Source organism: Macrotis lagotis, chromosome 7, assembly GCF_037893015.1.
Source record: "Macrotis lagotis isolate mMagLag1 chromosome 7, bilby.v1.9.chrom.fasta, whole genome shotgun sequence".
Lineage (NCBI taxonomy): Eukaryota > Metazoa > Chordata > Mammalia > Peramelemorphia > Peramelidae > Macrotis > Macrotis lagotis.
The window spans coordinates 218,264,712-218,292,044 of record NC_133664.1 but is presented as its reverse complement, the minus strand read 5'-3'; the positions used below and the strand labels follow the sequence as shown (position 1 = coordinate 218,292,044).

Genomic DNA, 27,333 nt, shown 5'->3' with positions numbered 1-27,333 from the left:
TTTGTTGCTTGGACAGAAAACTATTGATTTATCTAACTGTACTCAGAGCTAATAGTCCTATTGTTTTCAAATGATCCTAAAATGCATACTGATAGTTCTAAACTTGGTTTGTAAAATATAAATCAACTAACTTACAAAGCATCATTCTATTTATATGGGACTTCACTTTGTGCATACTGAGATCACCTGACACAGAGACATTTGTTTGGATAATATTAGGTACATTTTTTGGGGGAGAAGACCTTCTACATTCTCCTACAGAGTGAAGATAGTCTTTTTCCACTGGTTGCATAGTTAGGTCACTGTTTTAAAACAACCAGACTGTGACATTCTTTTTGGCAGCATTCAAAAGGTGAACATGCTGTTCACCTACATCGTGACTCTCTCCATCAGACTATGGTCCTAAGAAATGGTCTCAGGGTTTTGGGTTTTTTTTTTTATTTGTTTTACTTATTTCTTTCAGTTCTATTCTTTCTTTCAATTCCATTTATTCACCACCACCAATACCAGGTTGTGATGGAATCCCTGGATCTGAACTTAAGTCATGTTGATTTTGGAGGGAAGATTCTGGGCCAGTTTTTGCAATCAACCTAACAAGGAAGTCAGAATTCCTAGGATTTGAGTCTAAGGTGAGTTTTGGAGTTGGAACTTTGGTGGATCCATGATCTTTCTACCAAGGACAAATTTGTTAAGAGGTGATCTTACTATGTATGCTAGTCATTTTTAGTCTTAAACACTCTGATTTAATCAAATACAGTCAGAGAAGTACAATTGACCAGTTGATTGACTTAGTTTGTTTATGTCACATATTATAGTCAGTCACCTGTTGAGGATAAAGGATTATATGTGGATAACCTGAGTGTTTTAACTGATGTCTTTGGGATGTCATAAAAAAATTAAGGAAAGTTTCTGGTATGTTGAGTGGACTGTGTTTAGCAAATTTATGGGAGGACACAGACAAGAGTCATTTGGATTGGGTTGAGAGCTTTATCATTAGAAGGAACATTAGAATCAATGGGATTACAGATACATTGGTCTATTTGAGTTATAGTCTAGTCCCAACTTGAACCCTAAATTTTCATGATTATAATCATAGTGCCCAAGTGAATGTAGATGTTATATAAGGTTATAAAATGATGTCACTTGACTTCTAGGAGTTTATAATCTAAATAGCTATTTCAAGGAGGTAGAATCAAACTAAAAAAAAACTGTAGACTAAAGAGGAAAAGCTAAGTCATTTTTTGCAGCTTTTAGTGTATTCATCATCAATTTGCTAATTAACAAACATCTAAAGAATGCCTGTTATGAGCTACCCAGTGTGCCAGGTGCTGAGGACACAAATATATGAAAAAAGAAGCAATCTATACTCAAAGAGCTTATTGACACTAGGGCAGGTCATCAAGGGAATGGGTGAATTAGAGCAAAAGGATCACATATCACTTCTTTGGTTGAGTCATTCTGAATTAGGAAGTAAGGCAAATTCCAAAGGGAGCATCTTTTCTTTTTGGGGGATGGGGTTTGCAAGGCAATGGGGTTAAGTGATTTGCCCAAGATCACACAACTAGGTAAATAATAAATGTCTCCTGACTCCAGGGTCAGTGCTCTATCCATTGTGCCACCTAACTGCCCAAGAAGCATGTTTTCTTTACACTTTATGTAGATTTGAGGAGTGTCCTATTTATTAGCTAACAAATCTTCATTCATAAAATCAAACTAGAGTAGTTTGTAGGTAAGTCATCTCTGAATGATCCTTCCCTTTTTCCCTCAATAATCTGAAGTTTCAGACATGATGACCACTAAATAAATGGTGGCAACAGGGTTGTACTTTAGTATAAGAGCTATTGTTCTAGTCTTGTTTTTAAAAAATTTTTTTGTAACCTTAAGCAAATTACTTCCCCCTCTCTTTACTTTTGCTTCCTTATTGTTCCCTCACAGTTCTGAGATATAGACATTGATAGGCAATATATTCAAAAGGCCAAGAAAAGATCACAAAGGGAATACTAGAGATAGAGAGAGTCCTTTGGTTATGGGAAAAGACTGAAGGACATACCTAAATACTGGAACTGAGAAGGAAGATTATGAAATTTATTTGTGCTGAAAGTTTCAAGGGTAGGTTAGAGATGAAGCATTAGGAGTTAAACAATAGATCCAGGTAGGCAGATGATTTAAAAATGGTTACTCTCTTCTCCTTTGTCCCTAACCCTGGAAAATCAGGTCAAAAATATTAGTCATTATTCCATCCTCTTGAGAATGAAAAGGACATATACTAAAATTGGAAAAAACCAAGAATTAGAGTTTTGTGACAGTGTGTGTGTGTGTGTGTGTGTGTGTTCATGTTTTTTTCACCCCACAACCAAACTGAGAAGGCAGAGAACAAGACATTTATTTTTTGTATCTTATTGAGGCTTAATTAGTAGTGTGCTCTCTATATAACAATTGGTTAATAAACATTTTGTTGAATGAATATATGAATGAATGAATAGAATCAGGAGGTAATTTGACAATCAAAGGAAAATTACTATGTTAGCCTAGCAAAGAGTTCTCTTTTTTCCTATCTCTCTACTAATCCATGTTAGTAGAGAGCTCACCAGTTTATCACAACTGATGAATCAAGTTGGATTGTGTTTAAAAGATGATAGGGCACAAAAAAGCACCCTGATGTGTACTGGTCTTTATTTTTGATGTAATTATGATGCTGTATCCTTTTTCTTAATTCAGGGAATCAAATATGCCAGCAATTGACACTTCGGGAACATGTACTGCCATCAATATTGATTCTACAGGTGAATATTTAGCTTTGTGGTTGCTCTTGGGATATCAGGGAAAAACAAGGAAGGCTTCTATGTAGCACACTAAGTAGACAAGAGTCCTTCGGGATGGTCAGGCATGTCATTCTTGACAAAGTATTGTTGGCTTCTTACTTCTCTTTTTTTGGTCTTTTCTTTGTCAGTTTGCCTTCTCTTCCTCCTGCAGTAACACAAATGCTTGTTAACTAAATGAAATAAAAGATAAAGAAACTATCCAGGTTTTTGACATTTTTAAAAGTATTTTTGTTATGTTTATATCGATCTAAAAGGGAAAAATTGACATTAATATTTTCTCATTTTTATTGTTTGCTTGTAGCTTGATTAGCTTTTTTTAAAGTTGCTATTCCATTGACAATAATGTAATACAGTTCCTTGTAGGGTTTTTTTTTTTGGCAAGGCAATGGAGTTAAGTGGCTTGCCCAAGGCCACACAACTAGGTAATTATTAAGTTTCTGAGGTCGGATTTGAACTCAGGTACACCTGACTCCAAGGCAGGTGCTCTATCCACTGTGCCACCTAGCTGCCCCTAATACAGTTCCTTGTAAATTGCTTTGCTATATCCTCATTATAAGAAGAAGAAATCAAAATCAAATTGTATAGATGCTCTAACTTTAAATTCCATTCCAAGATACTGTTACTGTCAGGATACTGACAATATTTGACAATAAGTTTTCATAAGCCTTCGGTGACTCACTAGACCAGAGACCAAAGTTGACTTGTCTTTCAAAGATTTTTTTCTTTATTATATAAATTTTTCTACTGATTTTGTTCACTTTATTCTGCATGAGTTCATACAGTTTTTTCCAGGTTTCACTGAAATTATTTTGTAATTTCTTAAGGTGCAATTATATTCTATTACATATGTATATGTTTTGATTGTCCATTCTCCAATAGACAGACTCCCTTTTAGATCTCAGTTCCTTACTACTGCAAAAACAAATGCTACAAATTTTATGCATATGCATAATTTTCTCTTTCTTTGTTTTATCTCTTTGGGGCATTGACCTAGTGGTAGTATAGCTGGGTCAATTTTCAAATTGCTTTCCAGAACGACTGAACCAATTCACAGCCTCATATTCACACCACTCCTCCAACAATTATCTTTGTCAATCTAATATGTGTGAAGAACTTCAGAGTTGCTTTAATTTGCATTTCTCTAATTATTAATGCTTTGGAATCTTTTTACCATTTATTTTTTTATAGATGAAATTTCTTCCTTAAAATACTACTTATTCATCCTTTGGTCTTATTATCTTATTGTTGTAAATTTCTTTTTCAGAGAAATTAGCTGCAAAGGTTTCCCCAAGTTTTGTGTTTGCCTTCTAATTTTAACTTAATTGATTTTGTTTGTTCAAAACCTTGAAAATGTTATGTAACCAAGATTATTGTGGCAGGTAGGTGGCACAGTGGATAGAACACCATTCCTGGAGTCAGGAAAATAGTAACAGTTTTGGTTCAGCTGCTCCCAAAGAAAGGAGTATACTCAGGGGCTCATGTAATCTGGAGGGCTGCTAGTACCACGATTAGGGTTTCTTCTTTCTTTTTTTATAAGATAATATGTATACTAAAGACAGGCAATATGGAATTACAATAAGCTTAAACTTGGAATTTAGCTGCCCCACTATGACTGTTAATTATTGTTTTCCTTCATCATGTCCTCTTACAATTTTTTCCTTTCTTACACATGCCTTCAAAGAAAATAAGGAAAAAAGAGAATAGAATTTGCACTAATAATCTATAACTGGGGGGGGGGTGACTAGGTGGCACAGTGGATAGAGCACCGGCCCTGGAGTCAGGAGTACCTGAGTTCAAATCCGACCTCAGACACTTAATAATTACCTAGCCGTGTGGCCTTGGGCAAGCCACTTAACCCCATTTCCTTGAAAAATCTAAATCAATCAATCAATAAATAAATGAAATAATGTATAACTGGTGCCATTCCTCTGCCCCTCCTTTCTTTTTATCCCATAGCCCAATCTCTGGTTTTCTTTCTTCCTCTCCTTTTAATCTCCCTTTATAATCTGCCCTCCATAGCTGGAATAATTTTGAATAAATTATTTTCCCTCCTCCCTTTCTCTGTCTCTGTCTATCTTACCATTGAATTTAATGCATTTTCACATTAAGCTCATGCCAAGTTGAAATATGGATGTAGTCCAAGATATGTCTGTATTCCCTAGCCTGGGCTTTCATGTTTGTATATTCTTCTGATATACTGTCCCCACCATATCTCTCTACCAAACTTCCCTCTCACTGGGAAGAACAACATCATTTTTCTAGTCACCCATTTAAGAAACCTGAATGCCATTTTCAAATCTTTACTGTCACAAAACTCACAGGGAAAATCTGTTGCCAAAGCTTGTCTCCACAATATCACTTATATATATCACCTTTCGAACTTAATCTTCTGCTTTATTTCCTCCTTCCACTCTTGGAGTCCTTTATTGACAAGTCATTCTTTTTTTCAGAGATTCTACTTGTTACTTGTTTTAGAGTTACTCTCTACCTTTTTGAGCTTCTCTTATCCCATAGTATTTCTTCTTCATGTTATGAATTTTCTTCTGTTTATTCAGATCACAGAAGACTAAGAGGGTCCCATTGGAAGTTTGGTGACATCATTCCAAACTTCTAGAATTATGCCCATCCAATATCCATGTGGGTACTGGGTACTCTATACATATGACCATTCATGTCTCCAGTTTTAGTTCCTTGATAGTGACTAAGCTTTGCTAGGTTCTATCTTATTGCACTTTATTGGATGGTCTGCATTCTAGTCTCCCCTCCTTACCTTCTTCAACAATCCCAACCTGGGATAAGGAGCTAGATCTGGAGCTACTGCTCATACCTTGCTTTCTACATCATCTCCTAGGGGCTCAACTTGAATGCTAGTATCTTTCCTGGATCAGTATCATTCCTCTTGTTCTCAGAAGTTTCTGAGTAGCTCACAGACCAAACAATATGTCTGAGATCTGAGATCACTCTGGATACATACCTCCTCAAGAATCCCAGTATCAGCTTCCTAAAGAGGTTCTATCTTGTTTCTCCCTCTCTTCTTTTATATTCATATTTTGGGAACTGGCTCTAACAATTCATATGTCTCTGTCAGTTTAGGATTGAGATTGCACTGGTTTCAGGGGAATTTATTCATGCTGACTTCAGGACCCGCATGTAAGCACATATAGTGCTCTGTCTTAGAATAGATGGAGATATTTGCTGATGCTTTCTTTTTTCTTTTTTTTAATTGTATCATTTCTTCGTTTGGTACTAACATCTTTTTTTGGGGGGGGGCTGGTATTCCTTAAAGGATCCAAGTTTTTCTAGATATTTCACATGGTCATCATTGACAGCAGCCCTTCAGTAATTTTCCCAAGGTCACACAGGTACTTAGTGGCAGCTTCAGGATATGAACCCATGCTGTACCCTTATTTCAAATCCAACACTCTTAAAACTATAATACTCTCTGTTCCAGTTGTCAAGTCTTGTTCATTCCATCTTTTCAACATTTCTACATCTGTCTTGTCCTATATTTGTCTTCTCCATTCGCTCAACTATCCTCATCAACATCACTTGGACTTTGCAACATCTTTCCAAATGATCACTCTGCATTCAATCTCTCCCCTTTGCCATCTATTCTCCACACTACTGCCCAAATCATAATCTCAGTTCTGACTATTATTGGTAGTCTGACTACTATTAAACAAACAACTATTCCACTATTTGACTTTTAAAGCTTTTCATAGTTTAGTATCAGCCTATCTGAGCTGGTGAAAATTGGTTTTATGGGTACAGCCTCAACTATCCACTTCCCTATCCACCCAAAATGCATTTATGCCGAGGTTAATAAATTTAGAGACCTGGAATTAACTGCCCCCCCCCAACCCCCAATCATTTGCTTTTATGACACAGTTAGAGCTAATTTTCTTTGGATAAGAAATTGACCTCAAGGGAGCAGAAGATTCTAGGAGAGGCAAACTCAAAACCACCACCTAGTTCGTCACCAATTAAATGACTGCAAAAGAGAGGTGAGAATGCAGTGACAGAGAGAACTTTCATTGTTCTTGTGCTTGAGTTACATGATAGTAGGGATGCTCTTAGTCTCTTTTTTGCTGCTATTAAAGAGATTTACAAATAGTAGTCTGGGAAGATTTTCTTCCATATCCTACTCACCTAATGACAGAGAGAAGATAAGGGAGATGGATAGCAATATTTTGTTAACAGATAAGAAGCCTTTCAGATGAAAAGCGTCAGGCTCTTTTATTTATTCATTCATTTATTTATCTATTTATTTATTTTAGGTTTTTGCAAGGCAAATGGGGTTAAGTGGCTTGCCCAAGGCCACACAGCTAGGTAATTATTAAGTGTCTGAGACTGGATTTGAACCCAGGTACTCCTGACTCCAGGGCCAGTGCTTTATCCACTGTACCACTTAGCCCCCACCCATCCCCTCACCCCCCCCCCCCCCGGGGGTTCTTTTAAGAACCATGGCTGTTAATGGGAAATCAGGAAGCAATCAAAATTTCCCTTCCCTACTTCTCCTTTGTTTTGCAGATACTGCTGATCATTATGCAAGGGAAGAGGGGCAAAGCAGAATATAGGGACTAGGAAGACTCAGGGTCAGGGAGAGATAAAGGTAGAAAATGTTTTGCTTATATACTAGAAATTAACTTGAATAGGGGTTGGGTTTCCTTTAAAAGATAACTTTCCAAGTGGGAAGTCAGAAAACAGCAGAGTCAGGGACTTCCCTCAGAAGCTCTTTCTCAAAAGACCATGTGGTGATGGTTGCTCATTGATAGACTTCACCCTCTTCCTACACAATAGCACATAGCCCTAATATCTTTCTTTGTGACAGAAATATAGAGCTATAGGGCCCTCACCCCCCCCCCCCCCCAGGCAGTCAGAAGAATTTGAGGAAAGTTAAGTATGACAAGTGGTATAAGACTAGAAAATTGGGACTAGGAGGAGGAGGGAGGGGAAAGAGGAGGAAGAGATAGCTTGGAAGATCTGTTTGCTTTAGACTGGAATCTGTCCCACAGCCCTATAGTTCTCCCCTCCCTCCAAAGAAAGGAAAGAAGACATACCTCAGATATCTTCCCTTTCTCCTGACCTTGAAAGCAAACAGGAATGAGGGTGGGAAATGGTCCCTAGACTAGCTCCTCCTCTGGAATGTGGGGGTTACAGACCATATGTCCTGGTAATTATCAAGTGGTCAAAATGGGAGAAATAAACATATTCTGGGCCTTCTTGACTTTGAAATTCAAAGGATTATTGTACTAGTATACTCACATGCAAAGAGAACTTCCCTCATCAGTTTGAGCCCAGGTCTCACTGTGTGGGGACTCCAAATAACTGCTTCAATTATAGAAAGGCCATTCTAGCTTACCTAATGGTTAAGTGACAACTGCCACTGAAGAATGTCAAACAAATTGTAAAATCAAATTTAATACAATATGAGGAGAGGTAACTTCTTGGTCCTGAAAAATTGATACTTCAAATCACTCATGTATATCACCCTTCCCCGAGGAATTCAAATGGAATGACATGACTGATCAAAATTGAATCTGACAAGTGCCTTTAGAATACTGAATCTTTGTTCAAACCTCTATGGAAGTGAACATATCTATAGTACTAGGTCCACCAGAGAGACCTCTATTTGATTTAAGAAAAATTCAAGGAACTGAAGGGCTTGCTATATTTTCTGCCTACTCTATCACCATGTAGAAAAGGAATCTTTGGACAAGCTGTCCTAAGATGTCTGATTGGTCAGATTTTGGCAAGTGGATTTTTGACACTCTCTTCCATGATACCAGAAACTATAACATAGTGGTGCTCCTTCGGAGAAAGAACCAGTCATGATAAATGCATCCTACTTGAGATGGTGGACCAGTAAAATAGGGCAACATTGTGGATTTGCTCCTACCTATAGTCCACATGGTGCATCTTCTCCTACAGACAGTCCACTTATAGGTTGGTGTGAAGGGAAGTGACTAGAACTAGACAGAAATATGCAAACTGCTTGGGAAGAGAAAATTAATTCTGACTTGCACACTTCCTTGCTTTGTTTTCACAGATCACATTGAACGTTGAATGGGAACCAATGGAGACATTTGATTTCATTCTCACTGTTGTGTTGATCTGTTTGATCTTCTACTTCATCTTTTACTCTGGTTATTACTTTATACAGTAGAGAAAGATAGATCTAGATGCCACCACTAAGGTGCTTCTGTTTTTCACAGGAATTCACTGCTTTCACTTCTATATTTGCTTCTTATAATCTCTAACTCTTTTCAAGGCTAGCTCAAAGGCTTGAAGGGTTTTTCTGGTTCCAACAAATATCAGTTCCATTCATCCTCCCTCATGTTTATGTACTTTTATGTACACATAGCCTCTGTTTATATATCTGGGAACACATATACTCACTGAAAAGTATAAATCTTTTGCTCACGAGAACTATTTCTGTGTTAGTATCCTTAGTACCTACTAAAGTAATTGGTACTTACTGGGGGTTTAATAAATACTTGTTGATTGGTTGATTGAAGTTATGTTGGTAGATGACACAGATATTGTTCAGGCCTATCATATCTTCTATTTTTAAGTCTTTTTTCTATTTTGGAAAATGTTGTGTCAGTATTTGACTTACCATCTTTTCCTCCAGGTGATCCAGACCAGAAAGATTACAAAACTCACTAGGAAAATACAAGCAGCAACTGCCAAGGAGATACAATACAAAATTACGTTTATTAGTTTATAGGAAATAGTAGTTAACTTGAGTCTGGTAGGAGACTAGGCAAATCTTTACAACAGGCTTTTAGATAAGTTTCCCAAAGGAGGAAATGCTTATTAATTTATTGATTGCTGTGGCCTTATCCAACTTTCAGTAGAGCAAAAAAATTCAGATTCTCTTTTAAAAGTTAACAGGGATGGGTTATGGACAAGGCTTTTCCCATGGAAAATGCAGTGGTGTCATCCCTACTATGTTATTTTTAATAAGACTGAGAGAAGACAATTCAGAATAGCTCAGAGGTCCAGCACACTAGGATAGAGAGTGTGTTAAGCTCAGGCCTATTAACTTGAATTTTTTCCCTTCTCCAGTGCTGGACATTACTTAAGCTAATGACATTCAGATTCAATACAACTGAGCTAGTCCATGGCAAAGCTTATTCATGTCACCTCTCTCAAAGTCTGGCCAGGAAGAAAAACAAGGGATCATGTCTATATAGGAAGGAAACCGATGAGTAGTCTATACTATGGAATGAAGCAATTATAAAATACAGCCAAGGCCAGATCAAAGATTCACTTTTTATATTCACTGGTATCAAACTAATTCCCAGGATGAAACCAGTCCCTGTCATCTCACAACTATAAGGGCTAATGAACAGTAAGCTGATCTTGGACCTTGATGGTAGTGGGCAATGGAAAGTTTGAGGAGTCTGGGGAAGGAGAGGAAGGTGTAAAATGAACATCTGATTATTGCTGTTCCTGGGTCTATATGTGTATGCCCATATAGTTATCATCTTTGATGTGTAATCATTAAGGCAATTGGTGTTCTATTATATTGTTAGTCCTGTTACTTGATACCTTAAGTTGAATGAAATAATATTTATTAAAACATTTATTTTATATGTTATACATTTGTTCATTTTATAAATTTATTCAAATTTAATGGAACACTGCCATCATAAATACTACCCTACAGTAATGCAAAACTAAGAATTATTTCTTTCTGTTTCACATATTCAAACTCATTTCTAATTAATATTTTGTAATTGTAAAGGACCTGCCACAATCTTGTTTCTGTGCTGGATGCTGAGGAAACAAATACTAAAATTCTGTCCTCAAGGAATTTAAATTTTATTAAGAGGAGGAGGTAAGGAGAATATAACCAATTTTTGGTTATATTATATACATAATACATAAGGAGGCACTAACCATCAGAAGAATCTGGAAAGACCTCCTGATGGGAGTGGTACTTGAGCTGAACCTATAATGAAACCAAAAGGTTGAGGTGAGGTAGAGCAGTCTAGGCAAAGGTAGGAGATAGAATATCAACCTTATGAAACAACAAGAAGATCAATTTGCCTGGTGGGTAGAGGGAGAATAATGTGTAATTTGTCTGGAAGGATATGTTGGAAACATATTGTGAAGGACTTTAATAAGGAGTTTGTATTCTAGAGATTATAATAGGGACTTTAGAAACATCTGGTGAATGACCTATGTTTTAGATCAAATCTAAGATTTAAGAAAATTTATCATAATAGACTGTGTCTCAATATGAATTATGAAAGTTTGGATCTGTCCTTAACTCTTTTTTTTGTTGTTTTTGCAAGGCAATGGAGTTGAGTGACTTGCCTAAGGTCACACAGCTAAGTAATTACTAAGTGTCTGAAGCTGGATTTGAACTCAGGCTCACCTGACTCCAGGGCCAGTGCTCTATCCACTGTGCCACCCAGCTGCTCAGATATGTCCTTAACTTTGACAAACATTACTTGACATCTAAAATGAGTGCATTAAACATATTTAATAACTGTTTTAAAGATAAAGTATTATCCATAAAATAATCTGACTTACTTGCTATCTTATGTTCTGTGGTAAATGAAGATGGTACAGATGTTTCAATGGAAGCTGTGGAAAAAAAATTTGGGGGGGGAATTTAAGAATATCAATTTGTATGGAGGACAGATGAGAGAATGCATTCAGGGAAACCAGGTAGGAAGTTCTTACAATAGTTCAAATGAAAAGATGTGGTTGTGGTCTAGTATGGAGGTTGCATGAACAGACAGAAGGAAATGGAAGAACTATTGAGTAATTGAAATCAACAAGACTTGAAAATGGATTGGATGGAGTGGAGGAGGGTGATTAAGAATAAAGAGCTGAGGATGACCCTTTGGATGCCAATCCAGGTGACTGGAAGAATGCTGGCCTCTAGAGAAATAAGAAGTTAATTTTCAGCTAACTCTTGGTCTAACAAGAATTATCCAATATCCTTATGTATGATTAACTTTTTTTTGGTTTGCCAAATGCAATGTCATCCCTTTCATCATTTATTTCATGATCCCAGGATTGTTCCACTTTTTAAACATGCTGTCTTATGGGTCAGATTTTCCTGACCAGAAACCAAAGGTTAACAATTATAGAATGTTACTTTTTTAGTCATATTCTCACCATCACTCTTGCCCTCAATTATTACCATTTACCATTGTTTTAGCCAACACACTTAAATGTCTCCTGGCCTGAAAGGGCTTTCTTCTTTTTTTAAGTTAGCTCTTCAGCAACTAGTTGATGCTAGTTTGAGAACTTATCATAAAATGCTGTCTCAATATGAGTTCTCCTAGAATATGGATCTGTCCTTAATTTTGATAAATATTATGTGGTACCTAGAATGGTTGCTTTTAAAAATTAGTAACTGTTCTTAAGATACAGGTATTATACATAAAATTATTTGACCTACTTGCTACCCTATTTTCTGTAGTAAATGAAGATGGTACAGATGTTTCAGTGGAAGCTGTGGAAAAGAATTTGGGATTTAAGAAGAATAGTTGAGAGAGATGTGGTCTTATGGGTCAGATTCCTGATCATAAAACAAAGGTTAACAATTGTAAAATGTTACTTCTCTGGTTCTCTGGTCATATTCTCACCTCATCATTATTCTTGCCTTTACTTATATTTACCTTTATATTTACACTTAAATATCTCCTGACCCTGAAAGGACCCTGAAAGGGCTCTTCAGTACCTGGTTGACTATGGTTTGAGAATCCATAATGAAAAGCTGTGTCTCAGTATGAATTATGCTAGAGTCTGGATCTGTCTTTAACTTTGACAAACATTATAAGGTACTTAGAATGGGTGCTTTGTAGCATGTTTAATAACTGTTCTTAAGATACAAGAATTATACATAAAATAATTTGACTTACATGCTATCCTATTTTCTGTAGTAAATGAAGATGGTATAGATGTTTTGGTGGAAGCTGTGGAAAAATATTTGGGATTTAAGAATACCAGTTTAGTAATTGTATGGAAGAGGATAGATGAAAGAGAATATGTTTAGGGAAATCAGCTAGAAGCTCTTACAGTAGTTCAAATGAGATGATGTAGACTTAGTTTAGCATGGAGGTTGTATAGATAGAAGGAAATAGAAAGATATTGAGAAAATATAATCAATAGGACTTGACAACTAATTAAATGGGATAGGGGTGGGTGATTAAACATGAATAATTGAGAATGTTTCTTTGGTTGCCTACCCAGGTGCCTGGAAGAATGTTGGTCCTCTCCATAAAAGTAAGGAAGTTAGTTTTCAGGTAATTCTTGATCTAACAAGAATCTTCCAATATCCTTATGAATGATTTTTTTTGTTGTTTGTCAAATGTAATATCATCCATTTCGTTAATTATTCTCCTGATCCCAGGATTGTTCTACTTTTTAGAGATGTAGACTGGTCAGATTTTCCTGACCAGAAAACAAAGGTTAACAATTATAAAATGTTAGTTCTCTGGTCATATTCTCACCTCATCATTATTCTTGCCTTTATTTATATTTACCTTTGTCCCATCTAACACACTTGAATATCCCCTGGTCCTTCTCTAGCATCTTGGAGACAGAGTGTGGCAAATACTGGGAGTTTAGGGGGAAGGAAGTAGAGCTATTGTCCACCTTCCTTAATCTCTTTACCAGACCTTTGAACTTCTAGTCCATTCATGAACCATATCATTGTATTGTGTAATTGTAATAACATAGATTTTTCTCCACCTATGACAGTTCCTAGAAAACATAACAATTCTTGACCATGTGTTAATATGGAAAAGGGGATATATAAATTGAGGAGATAAGATTTTGCAACAATTTTTTTTGGTGTGAGGTTAGTGAGAGTATGAATTTAAAAATGATAGGTTGCTGATAATCTTTTCAAAGAAAGAGAAGTTTGGAAAAGGAGTGAATTTTGGAGAGGGGTGGGGAATGACCAGTTCTGTTTGGAATAAGTTGAGTCTGATGTGGTTTGATAAGTTTAAAGTATCCAATAGCCATATGATGATGCAGAATTGGAGTTTAGGAGAAAGACAAAGAGATATAAATATGGGAGTCATATTCAGAGTTGATAATTGAATTCATGAGGGCTGCTAAGATCACTAAAGGAAAGACTACAGAAACAAAAAAGACAGAACAAATACAGAGCCTTGGAGGATGTCCATAGTTTGTGACTATTAAGTGAGTGCACTTAACACTCTCTAATGGAAGTCAATCAAGGAAGAAAATCAAGAAAGAGCAGTTTTACAAAAACTCAGAGAGAAATATACAGGAAAATAAGGTGGTCAATAGCACCAAATATTTCAGAGGGGTCAGGAAAAATTGAGGACTGAGAAAAGGTTAGTAGATTTGTCAGTTAAATATCATCGGCAATTTTGAAGAGATAATTTTCAGTTGAATGATTAGATTGAATGAGGTTAGCAACTAATAATGAAGTTGTAGAGGTTTAGATGAGCAAGAAGAGAGGAAGCAGAAACTCCTAATGTATTGATTCAAAAAAAATTAGTTCAGGAAGGGAGAGATAGAGGATAATAGCCAATGAATATAGTAGTAAAAGTGGATTTTTTATTTATAGCAGCCCTTGTTTGTGGTGTCAAAGAATTGAAAATTAAGTGAATGTCCTTCAATTGGGGAATGGCTTAACAAATTGTGGTATATGTATGTCATAGAACACTATTGTTCTGTTAGAAACCAGGAGGGATGGGAATTCAGGGAAGCCTGGAAGGATTTGCATGAAGTGATGCTGAGTGAGATGAGCAGAACCAGAAAAACACTGTACACCCTAACAGCAACATGGGGATGATAATCAACCTTGATAGACTTGCTCATTCCATCAGTGCCGCAACCAGGGGCAATTTTGGGCTATCTGCAATGGAGAATACTATCTGTATCCAGAGAAAGAATTAGGGACTTTGAACAAAGGCTACTTTCAAATTAGGAAAAAACCCATTATCTTATTATGTAATTTTACTATCTCATACTTTATTTTTCTCCTTAAGGATATGATTTCTCTGTCATCACATTCAACTGAGATCAATGTATACCATGGAAACAATGTAAAGACTAACAGAATGCCTTTTGTGGGGAGTGGGGAGAGCGAAGCAAGAATGGGGGAATAATTGTAAAACTCAAAATAAATAAAATCTTTCTAAAAAATGTGGTATGGGAGAGTCTACTTATGAATCAAGGAATGAACGAGAGAGAGAGAGAGAGAGAGAGAGAGAGAGAGAGAGAGAGAGAGAGAGAGAGAATATCCTGAGTCGGTAGATAATTGTCATCAGAAACTGAATTGATTTACAAATTTGGACAGAGTGAACTGTTTAAAAGAAGTAAAGGTGGCTATTGTGTTTCAGGAGACTTTAGAAGTCTAATCAGAAGGCAGATATTGCTATGTTCTGGATATTTGGAAGCAAGGTGGTGAGTGACTTTAATAAACTGTCACCTCCATGTTATCCTTGTCCCAGTTCAAATTGCATGGTAAAACCATTGATAAAACGGATTGAATCATAACCAGGTAATCTGACAACTAGTTAGTGTTTTAAACTGAACCTCAAAATAGGAACTCTGTGCTGGATATTTGTAATGTTTTTGACTGGGAAACTAAAGTCATGCTACTGGCTAGAAGAGAAGTCATTAATTAGGCTATAAGTATGGATGTCTATAGAGGAGAGGGTAGAGATTACAAAGCTAATTGGAAAAGGACTTTACTCACTGTCATTGGTGCATTTCAGATTGGGGTTAGTCCATGATGGTTTTCCATTAAAGTTCCAGCAGGTACTCTCATATTTAGTTGTATCCCTGTATTTAATATTTTTGAGGCAGTGGTACTGAAGCTTCTGTCCCACCACAAACTGATAACTCTTAGTTTCACTAGCATGGTTCCAAAGAACAGGTTCCTGGCAGTGACCTTAAAAAGAGAAAAAAGAAATCTGAGCAGAAATTAGAGATAGTATTGAGAATATAAAACTTCACAAAAGAATACAAGAGAATACAAGACTTCACAAAGACAGCTATTAATTATTTCCTTTCCTCTTAGGGAGAATATTAATTTAACTTACTTCTACTTTAGGAATTTAAAAGTTATTTTTGTGTATAATATTGTCAGTAAATGTTAATACAAAAAAGGAATCAAATGAATTTTTGAAAATTTTTATACATGTTGTATGTGCTTTTGTTCAACTTTCACTCTCCCTCTTCCTCCAGATTCCCCAATGCTTACTAGGATATAAACTTGAGGGTTAGACTACTGTTTATTATCTTTGCAACTCAGCATCCATTTAATGTCTTATACAATGTAGATCTTTATTAAATATCTCAATTGAATTCAAGGATGGAGAAATCATATTGTTAATAACTAACTAACCTAGATTCTAACTTTTTTTTGAAACTGAAGCAATAAATAAATAAGACCTATAGTTAAATGGAATTAACAGTGGAAAGGGCCTTCAATTAATGAAATTTATAAAGCACTTTAAGTTTTGCAAAGTAGGAAAGAAAGGGAATAAACATTTGAGTAGCACCTATTATGTGCCAAGCACTATTAACAAATATTCTCTCATTTAATCCTCATAATAACCCTGAGTGGTAGACTCATTATCCCCAGTTTATAATTGGAGAAACTTAGACAAACAGAGATTAAAATGCCAAAACTAGTAAGTTTCAGATGTTGGATTTGAACTCAGATCTTCCTGATTTCCATCCATTAAGCAACCAATTGCCTCACAAAGTGTTTCACATATATTGCATGCATATACATACTTTGATCAAGTGACCTGTATTCTAGTTCCAGTACTGCTGCTACAAGCTATAATTTCTCTCTGTTAAATTAGACAAATTGTTTAAATTTACTGTTCTATCAGGTGCTCTGCTAAATGCTGGATATACAAAGAAAGGAAAAAACAATTCCTGTTCTTGAGGAATTACCTTCTAATGGGCCAAATAACAAGTAAGTAAACACATAAATACAATATACAAGCAGAGCAGATGGAAAATAATCTTAGTGGGGAAGCTATGGTACCAAAAAAAAAAAAAGATCTCTTACAGAAGATGGCATTTTATGGAGTCTTAAAGATTCTAAGATTCCAGGGATTCTAGGAAGCAGAAATTTACTAGAATAAAACTTGTTCCAAAAACAAAACAGAAAAGAGAGGGGAAGAGAGTAGCTGGTACAAACTACTGCAACAAGATGCATAAGTATTTTTTCTCATTATGATGATCTCCTGGAGGGGGTCTCCTTAGAGTAACCTCTCTATGCTGCAGATGGACACCACTGAAGCACCCATGTACTTAGTAAGATGGTCTATCACTGTTCACCAAGCAGGACTGATAATCCTTTTTGGACCAACTCACAGGAATCAAATGAAATATATGTATTTAAATAAATCATACCTACATCTCTATATATCTCTATACGATCCCTATTTCAAAAACTTCTCCTAAAGAAGCAATAAAGGGCAGCTAGATGGTGCCCTTTATTGATAGATAGAGCACTGGCCCTGGAGTCTGCAGTACCTGAGTTCAAGTTGGACCTCAGACATTTAATAATTGCCTAGCTGTGTGACCTTGGGCAAGTCACTTATGCCAATGGGGCATAACTTTAGAGTTAGAATATATGTGAATTTTAATCTAGGTCTATAAAGATCTATAAGTAAAAGATTTGGGAGAAACTTTGGAGAAAACAGAAAAAGAGTGGGGAGAAACTTCTTTCTTGAATAAACTATCTTAATTGTCACCTTTTTTTTTAGGAAACATTATTTGGAGAAATTTATAAAGGAATGAATCTACAAGAAGACATTTAAGTGCTATGACTTGAGAGAAGCTGAAGAAATTATTTTCCTGTTATGGTTGGAGTTAAGTTGGAGAGGATAAAAAAGAAGAGGAAGGGATCTTTGATAAAAGGGATTTTTATTTTTTATTATTGAAAGAAGATGAAGAGGATACTTGTAAAGTGCTATGTAAATATTTTTAGTATAAGACTTTTTCCACTGAATATTCCATTTAACTGGAGGTTTGATTTGTTTGTTAACCCAAGCAAACTAAATGATTTGTCACCATGTTCTTAGAAGTAAAGAGAAGGAAGGCATTTACAGCTATAGGAAGGTGAATCACACCTTAAAAAACACATATCTTTGGATTGGTCTTATAATGGTTTGCTTTATTAATAAATTATTTATTCATAAATTTTAATATTTCAAATGTAGGAAATTAAAGGATTTAATGTATATAGAAATATATAAAAAATTCTTATAAAAGGAGGTTTTCCAGCCTGAGGTAACATATATAAACTCAGTCTTAGTGAACTGCCTAGGACCTAGCTAATTTATATCAAAGGAACAGCATGAAACTAGATCTTCATGGTCAAATTAATTAAGGTCAAATTAACTCTCTCTGTCTCTCTTTCTCTGTCTCTCTCCCTCTTTTTTCTTCTCCCTTATTCCTCTTCTTTCTCTCTTCTTCATCTCTCCTCTCATCCTTTCTTCTCCTCTTCTCTCTTCTTCACCTCTATACACATATACAGAAAATTCTGTCTCTCATGTAAAAGAGAAGGGGCATCCCCATATGAAGAAGGAAAAAGAATCTTACTTTCAAAGATGGTTTGAATAAAGTTTTTTCTAAAGCATAGAGATGTTCTTAAGCTTTTTTTTGCATCACAGATTCCTTTTGGCAGTTTGGTGAAACCTGTGGACCCCTTCTTAATATAAAGCATTTTAAATTTCATGACAAAATATTTAGAATTTCAAAGGAAACCAATTAAATTGAAATAGTTATCTATCTATCTATCTATCTATCTATCTATCTATCTATCTATCTATATTTTAGAAAAGGGATGGCTAGGTTGCACAGTGGATAGAGTACCTGAGTTCAAATCTGGCCTCAAACACTTAATAATTACCTAGCTGTATGGCCTTGGGCAAGCCACTCAACCCCATTGCCTAGCAAAATCCTAAATATATATACATATGTATATATATTTAAAAAACAATTTCAAAGACCATATTTTAGAGAAAGAGGACTTAAAAATATGTCAGTTGTCATTTTGTTATTGTGGCATCCTTGGAGTCAGAAAGATCTGGGTTCAAGACCTTGGACCTGGGTTCAAGTTCATCTTCTGAAACATTTTGTCTATGTGACCCAAGTTTTTAAACTCTCCATGCACCAAGCAACTCTTTAAATTTATAAGCTGATAGAAAGATATTCTTTCTGGAAATTCTCTTTATTGATGAAATTATTGACCAAAAGAAATTCAAACACTTTCAATTATTTAAATCTTTTGTTTTTTTAATATATTCTTTAGATATAGGAATATGGTAGATATGTGGAGGTCAGGTTATAAGGCAGATAAATCCTAATGGTGACAGGAGCTACTGAGTCATAGTCACATAGCTGTGGAAAACTAGGATGAAAGAGTAACAACATTGGTCATGTACATAGGAGTATTGCATATTCCACAGCTGTTTATAGAATAATAGAACTTGCTAGTTTTGTGAATTTGAACAAATGACATCTTCTGTGAACTCTAGTTTACTCAACTACTAGCAAATATTTACTTTACAAGATTGTTGCAAATAAAGTATATTAATAATCCTAAAAATCTATAAAATTGTAAGATATTATTCAATTCTGCATCTTGGCTCTAAGTAGTTCAATAATTAAGATGTGCAAGAAAGATATTTGCTTTTCTAATTTTTAAGAATCTTCAGAATTGGAATTTTCACTATCTCTTGTAATATTTTGTCAATGTTTAATCACCCTGACATATAAGAAATTTTTACTCTTATCTAACTGTTCTCTTTCTTGCTCATAGATGTTTGGTGCTTAAAAGAAAAATACTTACATCCATCTTGCAATTTTATTAGTCCACCATCCCCAACTGATAAAGTCTATATTACCTCTATTGAGAAGGACACCAAGTCCAGATTGTGATAGTATAAATTTGCCTGAGACAAAAGTAGACTTTTCTTGCAAAATTTATTGAATCAACTCTTTCTATGTGTGATATCTGAAGAGAAGATGAACAGATAATATTATATGCTAAGCCTTCAATGTCTTCAAAGAAAATATGTCATGTACTTATGAGAAGGAAGATATCCACTGCTGGAGGAGTCAATTAGAGAATTCTGTTGTTAACTACTCCATTTCTTACTTGTGAGGTTATAAGTTTGAAGTCTGTTCTCTATAGTTGTATGATTTCTGTCTGTCTGTTTTCCATGATTAATAGGAGTACTTGTAACACTTTGTTCTTCATGGCTCTCAGGGGCTGTGTACATATGAACAAAAAGCAAACAAATTCAAAACTTATATAGACATTTATACAAATCATGAAAATATTGTATTGCAATTACTACACAGTACTTTTAACCAATAAGTGTTAAGTAAGCAATCTGGTCAAATGCATCAATTCTTCTTAGTTTTGTGACACTTGTAGCAGTTCAAGCAATAACTTACAATTACTGTTATTTGAATGTTGATGATTGCAGGTGTCAGGGATGAAATCCCTTTGGGAGGAACAGGGAAAAGAACCAAGTTCTCAATTTTTGACTTCCCAAAGAAACAAGTACAGTTTAAAACATCTAATTTTTTTAAGTGTTTATGGTGCTCCTTCTGAGTCACAAACTGGTGCCACCACGTACAAAGAAATCAACTAACAAGATAGACAGGATACTTCATCTGATCTCTCATCTGTATTGAGATTCCATCCAGACCCTAGAAACTGTGCAGGTCCTAAAATACTTCTGTCTAAATCTTTTATCAGTTGGTATCAGAAATTAGAATCAGTAGAAACTTGTTCTTTGAAAATTTCTAATTTTGAAACTTTGCTTTATCTGGTTTTCTAATGCTAAATGAGATGTTTTTTATGCTTTGTTGGAAGAGACAGAGACAGTGTAACATTCTTTTTTTTTTTTTTTTGCCCATTCACACCTGCCATTTCAATGGTTTAGGGAATTCTTAAGGATATCTATCTCTAACCATACAAATCAACAACTAATTTGCTAAATGAACATATAGCTAGTATGTGTCAAGTAGGCCTTGAAACCAAGTCTTCCTGATTCCTTTATACACTTGCAGTAGCCAAAAATGATGGTGGCAGTTATCATGAACTTGAAGCTAGAGAAGGCTGAGGAAAGTAGCAGTGGATATCAAGAAAGCAGAAATCAGAACCAGTTGGAATATTTGATTCATTTGAAAGGCATAGGCAGCATGATTTAATGAATTCCACTGTTGATATTTCTATGTGACTTTTGCTGTCACAGTTTCCCTGAGTTTTATCCATAAAAGATGATCCCTGGATCATATTGAGGAGTGACTTTGGAGTCAGAAAGATCTTAATTCAAATTCTGTCTCTGACTGCACATTCTAGTCTGGTAACCATGAATAAATCCCTTATTCTTTCAGTGCTCCAGACAAGATTTCTAAGACTGTATCACTGAGGAGTTTCTAACTTGCATTGGCAGAGGGAGTTTTCAAATTTGTAGGCTAAAATAAGAATAGGAAGAATTGTTTTGTCTTTGGAGAGCTGCCAATGATACTAGAAATTATTATTTTCAGAAGCAAAAATGCAAGTGATTATTTTAATAGCAGAAATTCTATATGAGAAGGAAAACAGATTGTGGATCAACCTGGAGAATTCTTAGAGTTCCCATATGAAGTTCCCATATGCAAATCATAGTTTTCCTTTTTTTTTGAATTAGAAAAAGAAACACTTACATTTACTCTTACACTGGCACTTTCCCCTCCAGGAAGGATACTTGGAGTCTTTGACACACACAATAAAAAGGGGAGTGCCTTCCTTCCTATCATAACCAGGTTTACAGGTACAGTCTAGGATTGTGCCCTCCTTATAAATTTGTGTTTCAAAGGAGGCAAAGTCAATTTGAAGCGGATGTGGACATTCTTCTGAAAGAGAAAAAAACCAAAAAACAAAAATCAGTTGCACATAAGACATGGGTTTTAGGCAAATATACTTTTCAAAGTCTCTAGCCTCAGGGGATGAATTGAACAGCAACGATTTTGTGGAGGGTTTTTGGCTATTCTGAGACCTGGAAGAGTTCTACTACCACCCTAGAACAAAGAATTGTTTCCTCTTTAGACAGACACAGAAGATCACTTTTAGCTACTAGGTTGAAAGAGACAGAACCTCCTCCCTCAGAAAGTCCAGAGCTCATTCTAGGGAACATAGAATAACTACTTGAACGGAACACTTTGCAATGAATGTGTATTTATGCTTTTTTTTTGCCTCTGTATTAGCAATTCCAGAAGTCATTTCTGATTTTGCCTGCCTTATCCTGTTTTATCCTTACTAGACTAGTTGCTCTATATGTGACTAACTCCTCAGTATTCTTTTACTAGAGAGATAGATATCACTGCCTACGTTCCTGTATCTACCCATGTAACCCTACTGTGGTTATTTAGTCTCTATATTTACCTGTTGACTGAACCTGGACCTACACTATAAGAGAGGCCTGGAAGGTTCCAACTCTGGTCAAATAGCAGAAGCACCCTGGATAACCTGTGTATTTGGGAGATCAACCAGCAAGCATTTCTTAAGTATTTACTCTAGCTGCAGACACAAAATGAAGGTGAAACAATCTCAATTCAGAATTTTATTTTCTGTCATTTTCTGTTACTCACTGTGGCAAGCAGACAAATATACACCAATAGATCTGTGATATCACCAGTTCAGGGGTTCCCTCCAAGGATGCAGATTGCAGTCCATTCAGTCTGGCTTATCCTATAGAGACCCTTGTCCACATTCTCCCAAAGGTTTCACAAAGGGTTCACCCAATGTGTTTGATACCTTCCTTGATTTTTTTCAATATTAAGAGGATACTGATGGAACACTGAGGCAGGTCTACCTGGATTGAGGATAGGCCTGTTTCAGGTCAGTACTGTTTTTCAAGTTGGGATGAAATCAATTATTCCTAGGTCATTTAATAGTTAGCAAAAGGAGGTTATTTATCTACAACACAGAAAGAAATGCTCAAGAGGATATTCTAACCCTTAGCTTGGGTAGACAAGGCACCTTCATTTCTACATACTTCTGAAAACATTTATATATACTTGTGATAGTCCTGTGTTTAGCATTGCTTTTATATATTGTAACAAATAATCTATCCTATACCTGATTCATATAATACATTGATTTCTGTTTGGTTTTTTTCTCTTTCTTTTTTAGAGGAAACCCTAAATGTGAACCATTAGTAAAGTCATCCTAGGGTAGAGTAGGGGATTTAATAATACAAGGAGCTGAATATCTCCCATTAGAAACTAGGTTGACTCAGAAATAGTAAAAATAGAATATCTGGTAAAAAGGGAACATTGTGGAGTGGAGCCAAGATGGTGGAGTGAAGGCAAGAAATCTGGGAAGTCTTCCTTAGACCACTCCAAATAATGATTCTAACCAAATTCTAAGGTGACGGAATCACAGAAAGATTGGGTGAAGCAATTTTCCAGTCCAAGACAACTTGGATGAGCTATGGGAAAGGTCTGTTATGCTGGGGTTAAAAAAGGCCCTTAATGCAGCCTGGGCAGCACCGGAACAAACTGGCTCCAGCCATTCAGGAACAACTCAAAGGTGCCTGGGTCCCTGGGGGCACCTGGGTCTGTGGCTGCAGTTGGTTACCAGCCTCTCAGCCCAGGGATTGCCAAGGACAACTTGGAAGGTTCAGAAGGAAAACTCTGTTTCACTAGAGTAAGCTTAGAGTCCAGTCCAGTTCAGGCCTTGGTGTAGCCCCAGTCCCAGCAAATCAGGAGCAGGTCTGGGGAGCAGGCAGGAAGCTACCTGGTAGCTGCTTCCAGAGCACTCAGCCCACGATAAGTAAGGGGGTTGGCTCTGTGAAGCAGGACTCTGTTGCTTTTCCCATATTCAGATCCAGGTCACAATCTGGGCCTGTCTCAGGAAAAGGAGCTTTACTTGTCATAGCAGAGCAGGGACCCTCCTCAGAGTTCCAGGGCAGCGGGGAGTACTTGTGATCATTCACAGACCAGAGTACAGGCCAGGAGAGCAGACAGAACCTCTCATAAAACCTTGAAGGAATTGAGGTCCCTCTAAACAGTTGCAAAAACCCTCAAAAGTTTAGAACAGTGTGTACTACTCCCTAGAAGCAGAGCCCTACATTAACAATGAATTAAAATCAAGTGATAGACTGGGGGAAATGAGCAAACAACAGGAAAAAAATCTGACTATAGACAATTACTTTGGTCCTATGGAGGATCAAAATACACACTCAGAAGACAGTAACGTCAAAGCTGCTGTGTCCAAAGCCTCCAATAAAAATATGAATTGGTCTCAATTATGGAAGAGCTCAAAAAAGATTTTGAAAATCAAGTTAGGAAGGTAGATGAATAATTGGGAAGAGAAATGAGAGTGATATGGGAAAATCATGAAAACCAAGTCAGCAGGTTGGTGAAAGAAATACAAAAAAATACCAAAGAAAATAACATTTTAAAAACCAGTTTAGGTCAAATGGAAAAAGCAGTCCAAAAGGCCAATGAATAGATTAATGCTTTAAAAAGCAGAATTGGCTGGATGGAAAAGGAGATACAAAAGCTCTCTTAAGAAAACAATTCCTTCAAATGTAGAATGGAGCTAAGTGAAGTTGATGACTTTGTGAGAAATCAAGAAACAATAAAACAAAATCAAAAGAATTAAAAACTGGAGGAAAATGTGAAATAAATCCAGGAGAGAAAATTTAAAAATTATTGGACAGACTGAAAGTCATGACCAGGAAAAGAACCTAGACTTCATTTTCAAGAAATAATCCAAGAAAACTTCCCTGATAACCTAGAAGCAGAGGGTAAAATAGAAATTGAGAGAATCCACTTATCACCTCCTGAAAGAGATCCAAAATTAAAACCAGGGATGGCTAGGTGGTGCAGTGGATAGAGCACTGGCCTTGGACTCAGGAGTACCTGGGTTCAAATCTGACCTCAGACACTTAATAATTACCTAGCTGTGTGGCCTTGGGTAAGCCACTTAACCCCATTACCTTGAAAAATCTAAAACAAAACCCCAAAATTAAAACTGCCAGGAATATTATAGCCAAATTTCAGAACTTCCAAGTCAAGGAGAAAATATTACAAGCTGCCAGAAAGAAACAATTCAAATATCATGGAACTACAGTGAGGAAACATAAGATTTAGCAGCATCTCCATTACGGGCTTGTAGGGCTTGGAATATGATATTCCTGAAGACAAAAGAACTTAGACTACAATTGAGAATCAACTACACAGCAAAACTGAACATACTCTTTCAGGGGGAAAGATAGATCTTCAATGAAATGACCAGAGGTGAACAGACAGTTTGATTGATCTTCAAGTACAGGACTCAGGTGAAGAGGGTACATGAAAAGGCCAAATTATGAGGGATTTAATGATGTTGAACTGCTTGTATTCTTGCATGGAAGTTGATACTGATAACTCATATGAACCTTCTCATTTATAAGATCAGTTAGAAGGAACATATATAGACAAGGCACAGGAGGGAGTTGAATTTGAAGGTATGATATATTATAAAGATGGAGTTAATGGGGGAGAAAGGAATGTATTGGGAGAAAGGGAAAGGAGAGGTAGAATGCACTACATGAAACAGGCAAGAATAAGATTTTGCAATGGAATAGAAGAGGAGCCTTTACACTCATTGGAAATGTTTCAGAGAGGACATAACATACACTCTCAATTGGGTATAGAAATCTATCTTACTCTAGGAGAAAATAGGAGAAGAAAGGAATAGGAGAAAGGGGATGGGGGTGGGTGGGTGATAGAAGAGAGGAAAAATCATGGAATAGAGTAGTTAGATGTTACACACTTTTGAGAGGGACAGGGTGAAAGGAGAAAGAATAGAATAAATGGGGTTGGGGGGAATAGGACAGAGGGAAATGCAGCTAACAAAAGCAACTGCAGAAAAAATATTGAAGCAATTTCTTTGATGGACTTAGGATAAAGAATGCTACTCATCCCAAAGACAGAACTGATGGTTTTGAATACAGACTGAAGCGTTTTTTTTTCTCTCACATTATTTTTCTTGAGATTTCTCTTTGTGGGGGATGGGGTTATATTTACTTTTACAGCATGACTTTTGTAGTAATGTGAAAAATATTAAAATAAAATTTACAAAAATAGAAAAGGAAACATTGGCATCAAGAACAGAAAGGCCTTTTGGAGGGCAAAGGAACTCCTGTTATATTTCAATTAAGTCTTGTCACTTCTAGCACTACCACAAATCTTGTATCTATTTTTTCTGTTTGTGTAACCTCTACAAATTCAAAGCCTTCTCAGGTCTTGCCTAAAAATATATTGTAACAGCTCCCTAAGCTCTCTGTTCTGTAATCTATTCTCTACACAACTGCTTCAATGGTAAAACACAGATCTGGTCATTTCATCTCACTATTCCATAATCTTCAGTGACTTCCTAGTGTCTCTAAGATAAGATAAAATAAAAATTTCAGCCTAACATTTTTAAAGTTCTCTTTACTATGACTTCTATCCATCTTTCCAATTTTATTTCATTTTAATCCCCTTTATACACTCTCTGTTTAGATCAAAGTAAACTATTATTTGAACTCTGTATATAACATTGCTTCTCTCAGACTGATGTCTTTGGACATCTTAAATTCTCTTATCTGGACAGCACTTCTTCATTTCCCTCTTTGGATTTCTTGTTGTTGCTGTTTTTTTTAGTTATGTCCAACTCTTCATGAGTTCTGAGCTTTTCTTGGGGATGATACTGGAGTATTTTCTTTTCCAGCTCATTTTATAGATGAGGAAGCTGAGATAAACAGGATTAAGTGATATTCCCAGGATCACACAGTTAGTAAATGCCTGAGACTAATTTTGAACATTAATAAAAATCTTCCTGGCACTCTATTCACTGTACCACCTAGTTGAGCAGTTTAAATACTACCTTACCTGAAGTCACTAATTTTAGGTGGGAAATCCTCCTTAAAGTTATTTCACATAACTTTGTGTGTATTTATTTGTGAGTGAACTGTTGTTTAATTTTATATTGCTTTGTCCCCAGTTTCTAGTGTGGTGTCTTGCATACAATAATAATGCTGAGCAATTTTTTTTAATTTTTAGATTTCATAGAATTATCTCCATCTTACTAATGGAGATAAAAGAGGATAGTTTCACACTAGTCATAAACATAAAGATGGCAATTATTACATGGGAGTTAATGAAGTTATCTAGTCAAAGAGTGTACAGATAAAAGGGTCTATGACAAAACCACAGATAGTCAGTATGGTATGGATAAATGATGAATAAACAAAAATAAATATAAAAAGACTGAGAGGGAGGTGACACAGGTGACATAGGAGAAAAACCAAGAAAGAACAATGTCTCAAAAAAAGAGATTAATACAAAGAATATCCGATGAGTATAACCACCTACTTAACAGTTCCCAGAATTGTAAAAGTCTAGTAACTCACTCTGTTCTTGAGATTGTGGGCACAGTTCTTAGGTCTTTAGTATGTTGAGACAGGGATTAGAGATTAAACAAGGTTTAGAAATTTAGAGA

The 27,333-nt window shown here is 36.0% G+C and overlaps 1 protein-coding gene across 3 annotated transcripts; it reads right to left on the bottom strand.

Moving 5' to 3' along the window:
• IL2RA (interleukin 2 receptor subunit alpha) lies at nt 1-25,491 on the bottom strand. 3 transcript variants are annotated; one of them, XM_074194893.1, is made up of 7 exons: nt 21,525-25,491; nt 19,963-20,076; nt 15,532-15,726; nt 12,713-12,766; nt 11,370-11,423; nt 9,442-9,508; nt 1-2,967 (listed from the first exon to the last, which is right to left on the bottom strand). In XM_074194893.1, exons 1-7 carry the CDS (start codon nt 21,760-21,762, stop codon nt 2,853-2,855), a joined length of 837 nt encoding a protein of 278 aa, XP_074050994.1. In that variant the 5' UTR covers nt 21,763-25,491; the 3' UTR covers nt 1-2,852. The 3 variants fall into 3 exon arrangements, with proteins under 3 accessions (XP_074050994.1, XP_074050995.1, XP_074050996.1); XM_074194894.1 differs by lacking the exon at nt 12,713-12,766 and having other exon boundaries at nt 21,525-25,487; XM_074194895.1 differs by lacking the exons at nt 11,370-11,423; nt 12,713-12,766 and having other exon boundaries at nt 21,525-25,489.
• Between the last annotated feature and the right edge of the window lie 1,842 nt (nt 25,492-27,333).

Coding starts and splice junctions, on each gene's coding strand:
- IL2RA (XM_074194893.1), bottom strand. CDS start 21,762: ATGTCTTATGTGCAACTGATTTTTGTTTTTTGGTTTTTTTCTCTTTCA. Junction 11,424..12,712: donor TACAGAAAATAGGATAGCAT/GTAAGTCAAATT, acceptor TTTTTTCCACAG/CTTCCATTGAAACATCTGTA. Junction 2,968..9,441: donor ATCACCTGGAGGAAAAGATG/GTAAGTCAAATA, acceptor GTGTTACTGCAG/GAGGAAGAGAAGGCAAACTG.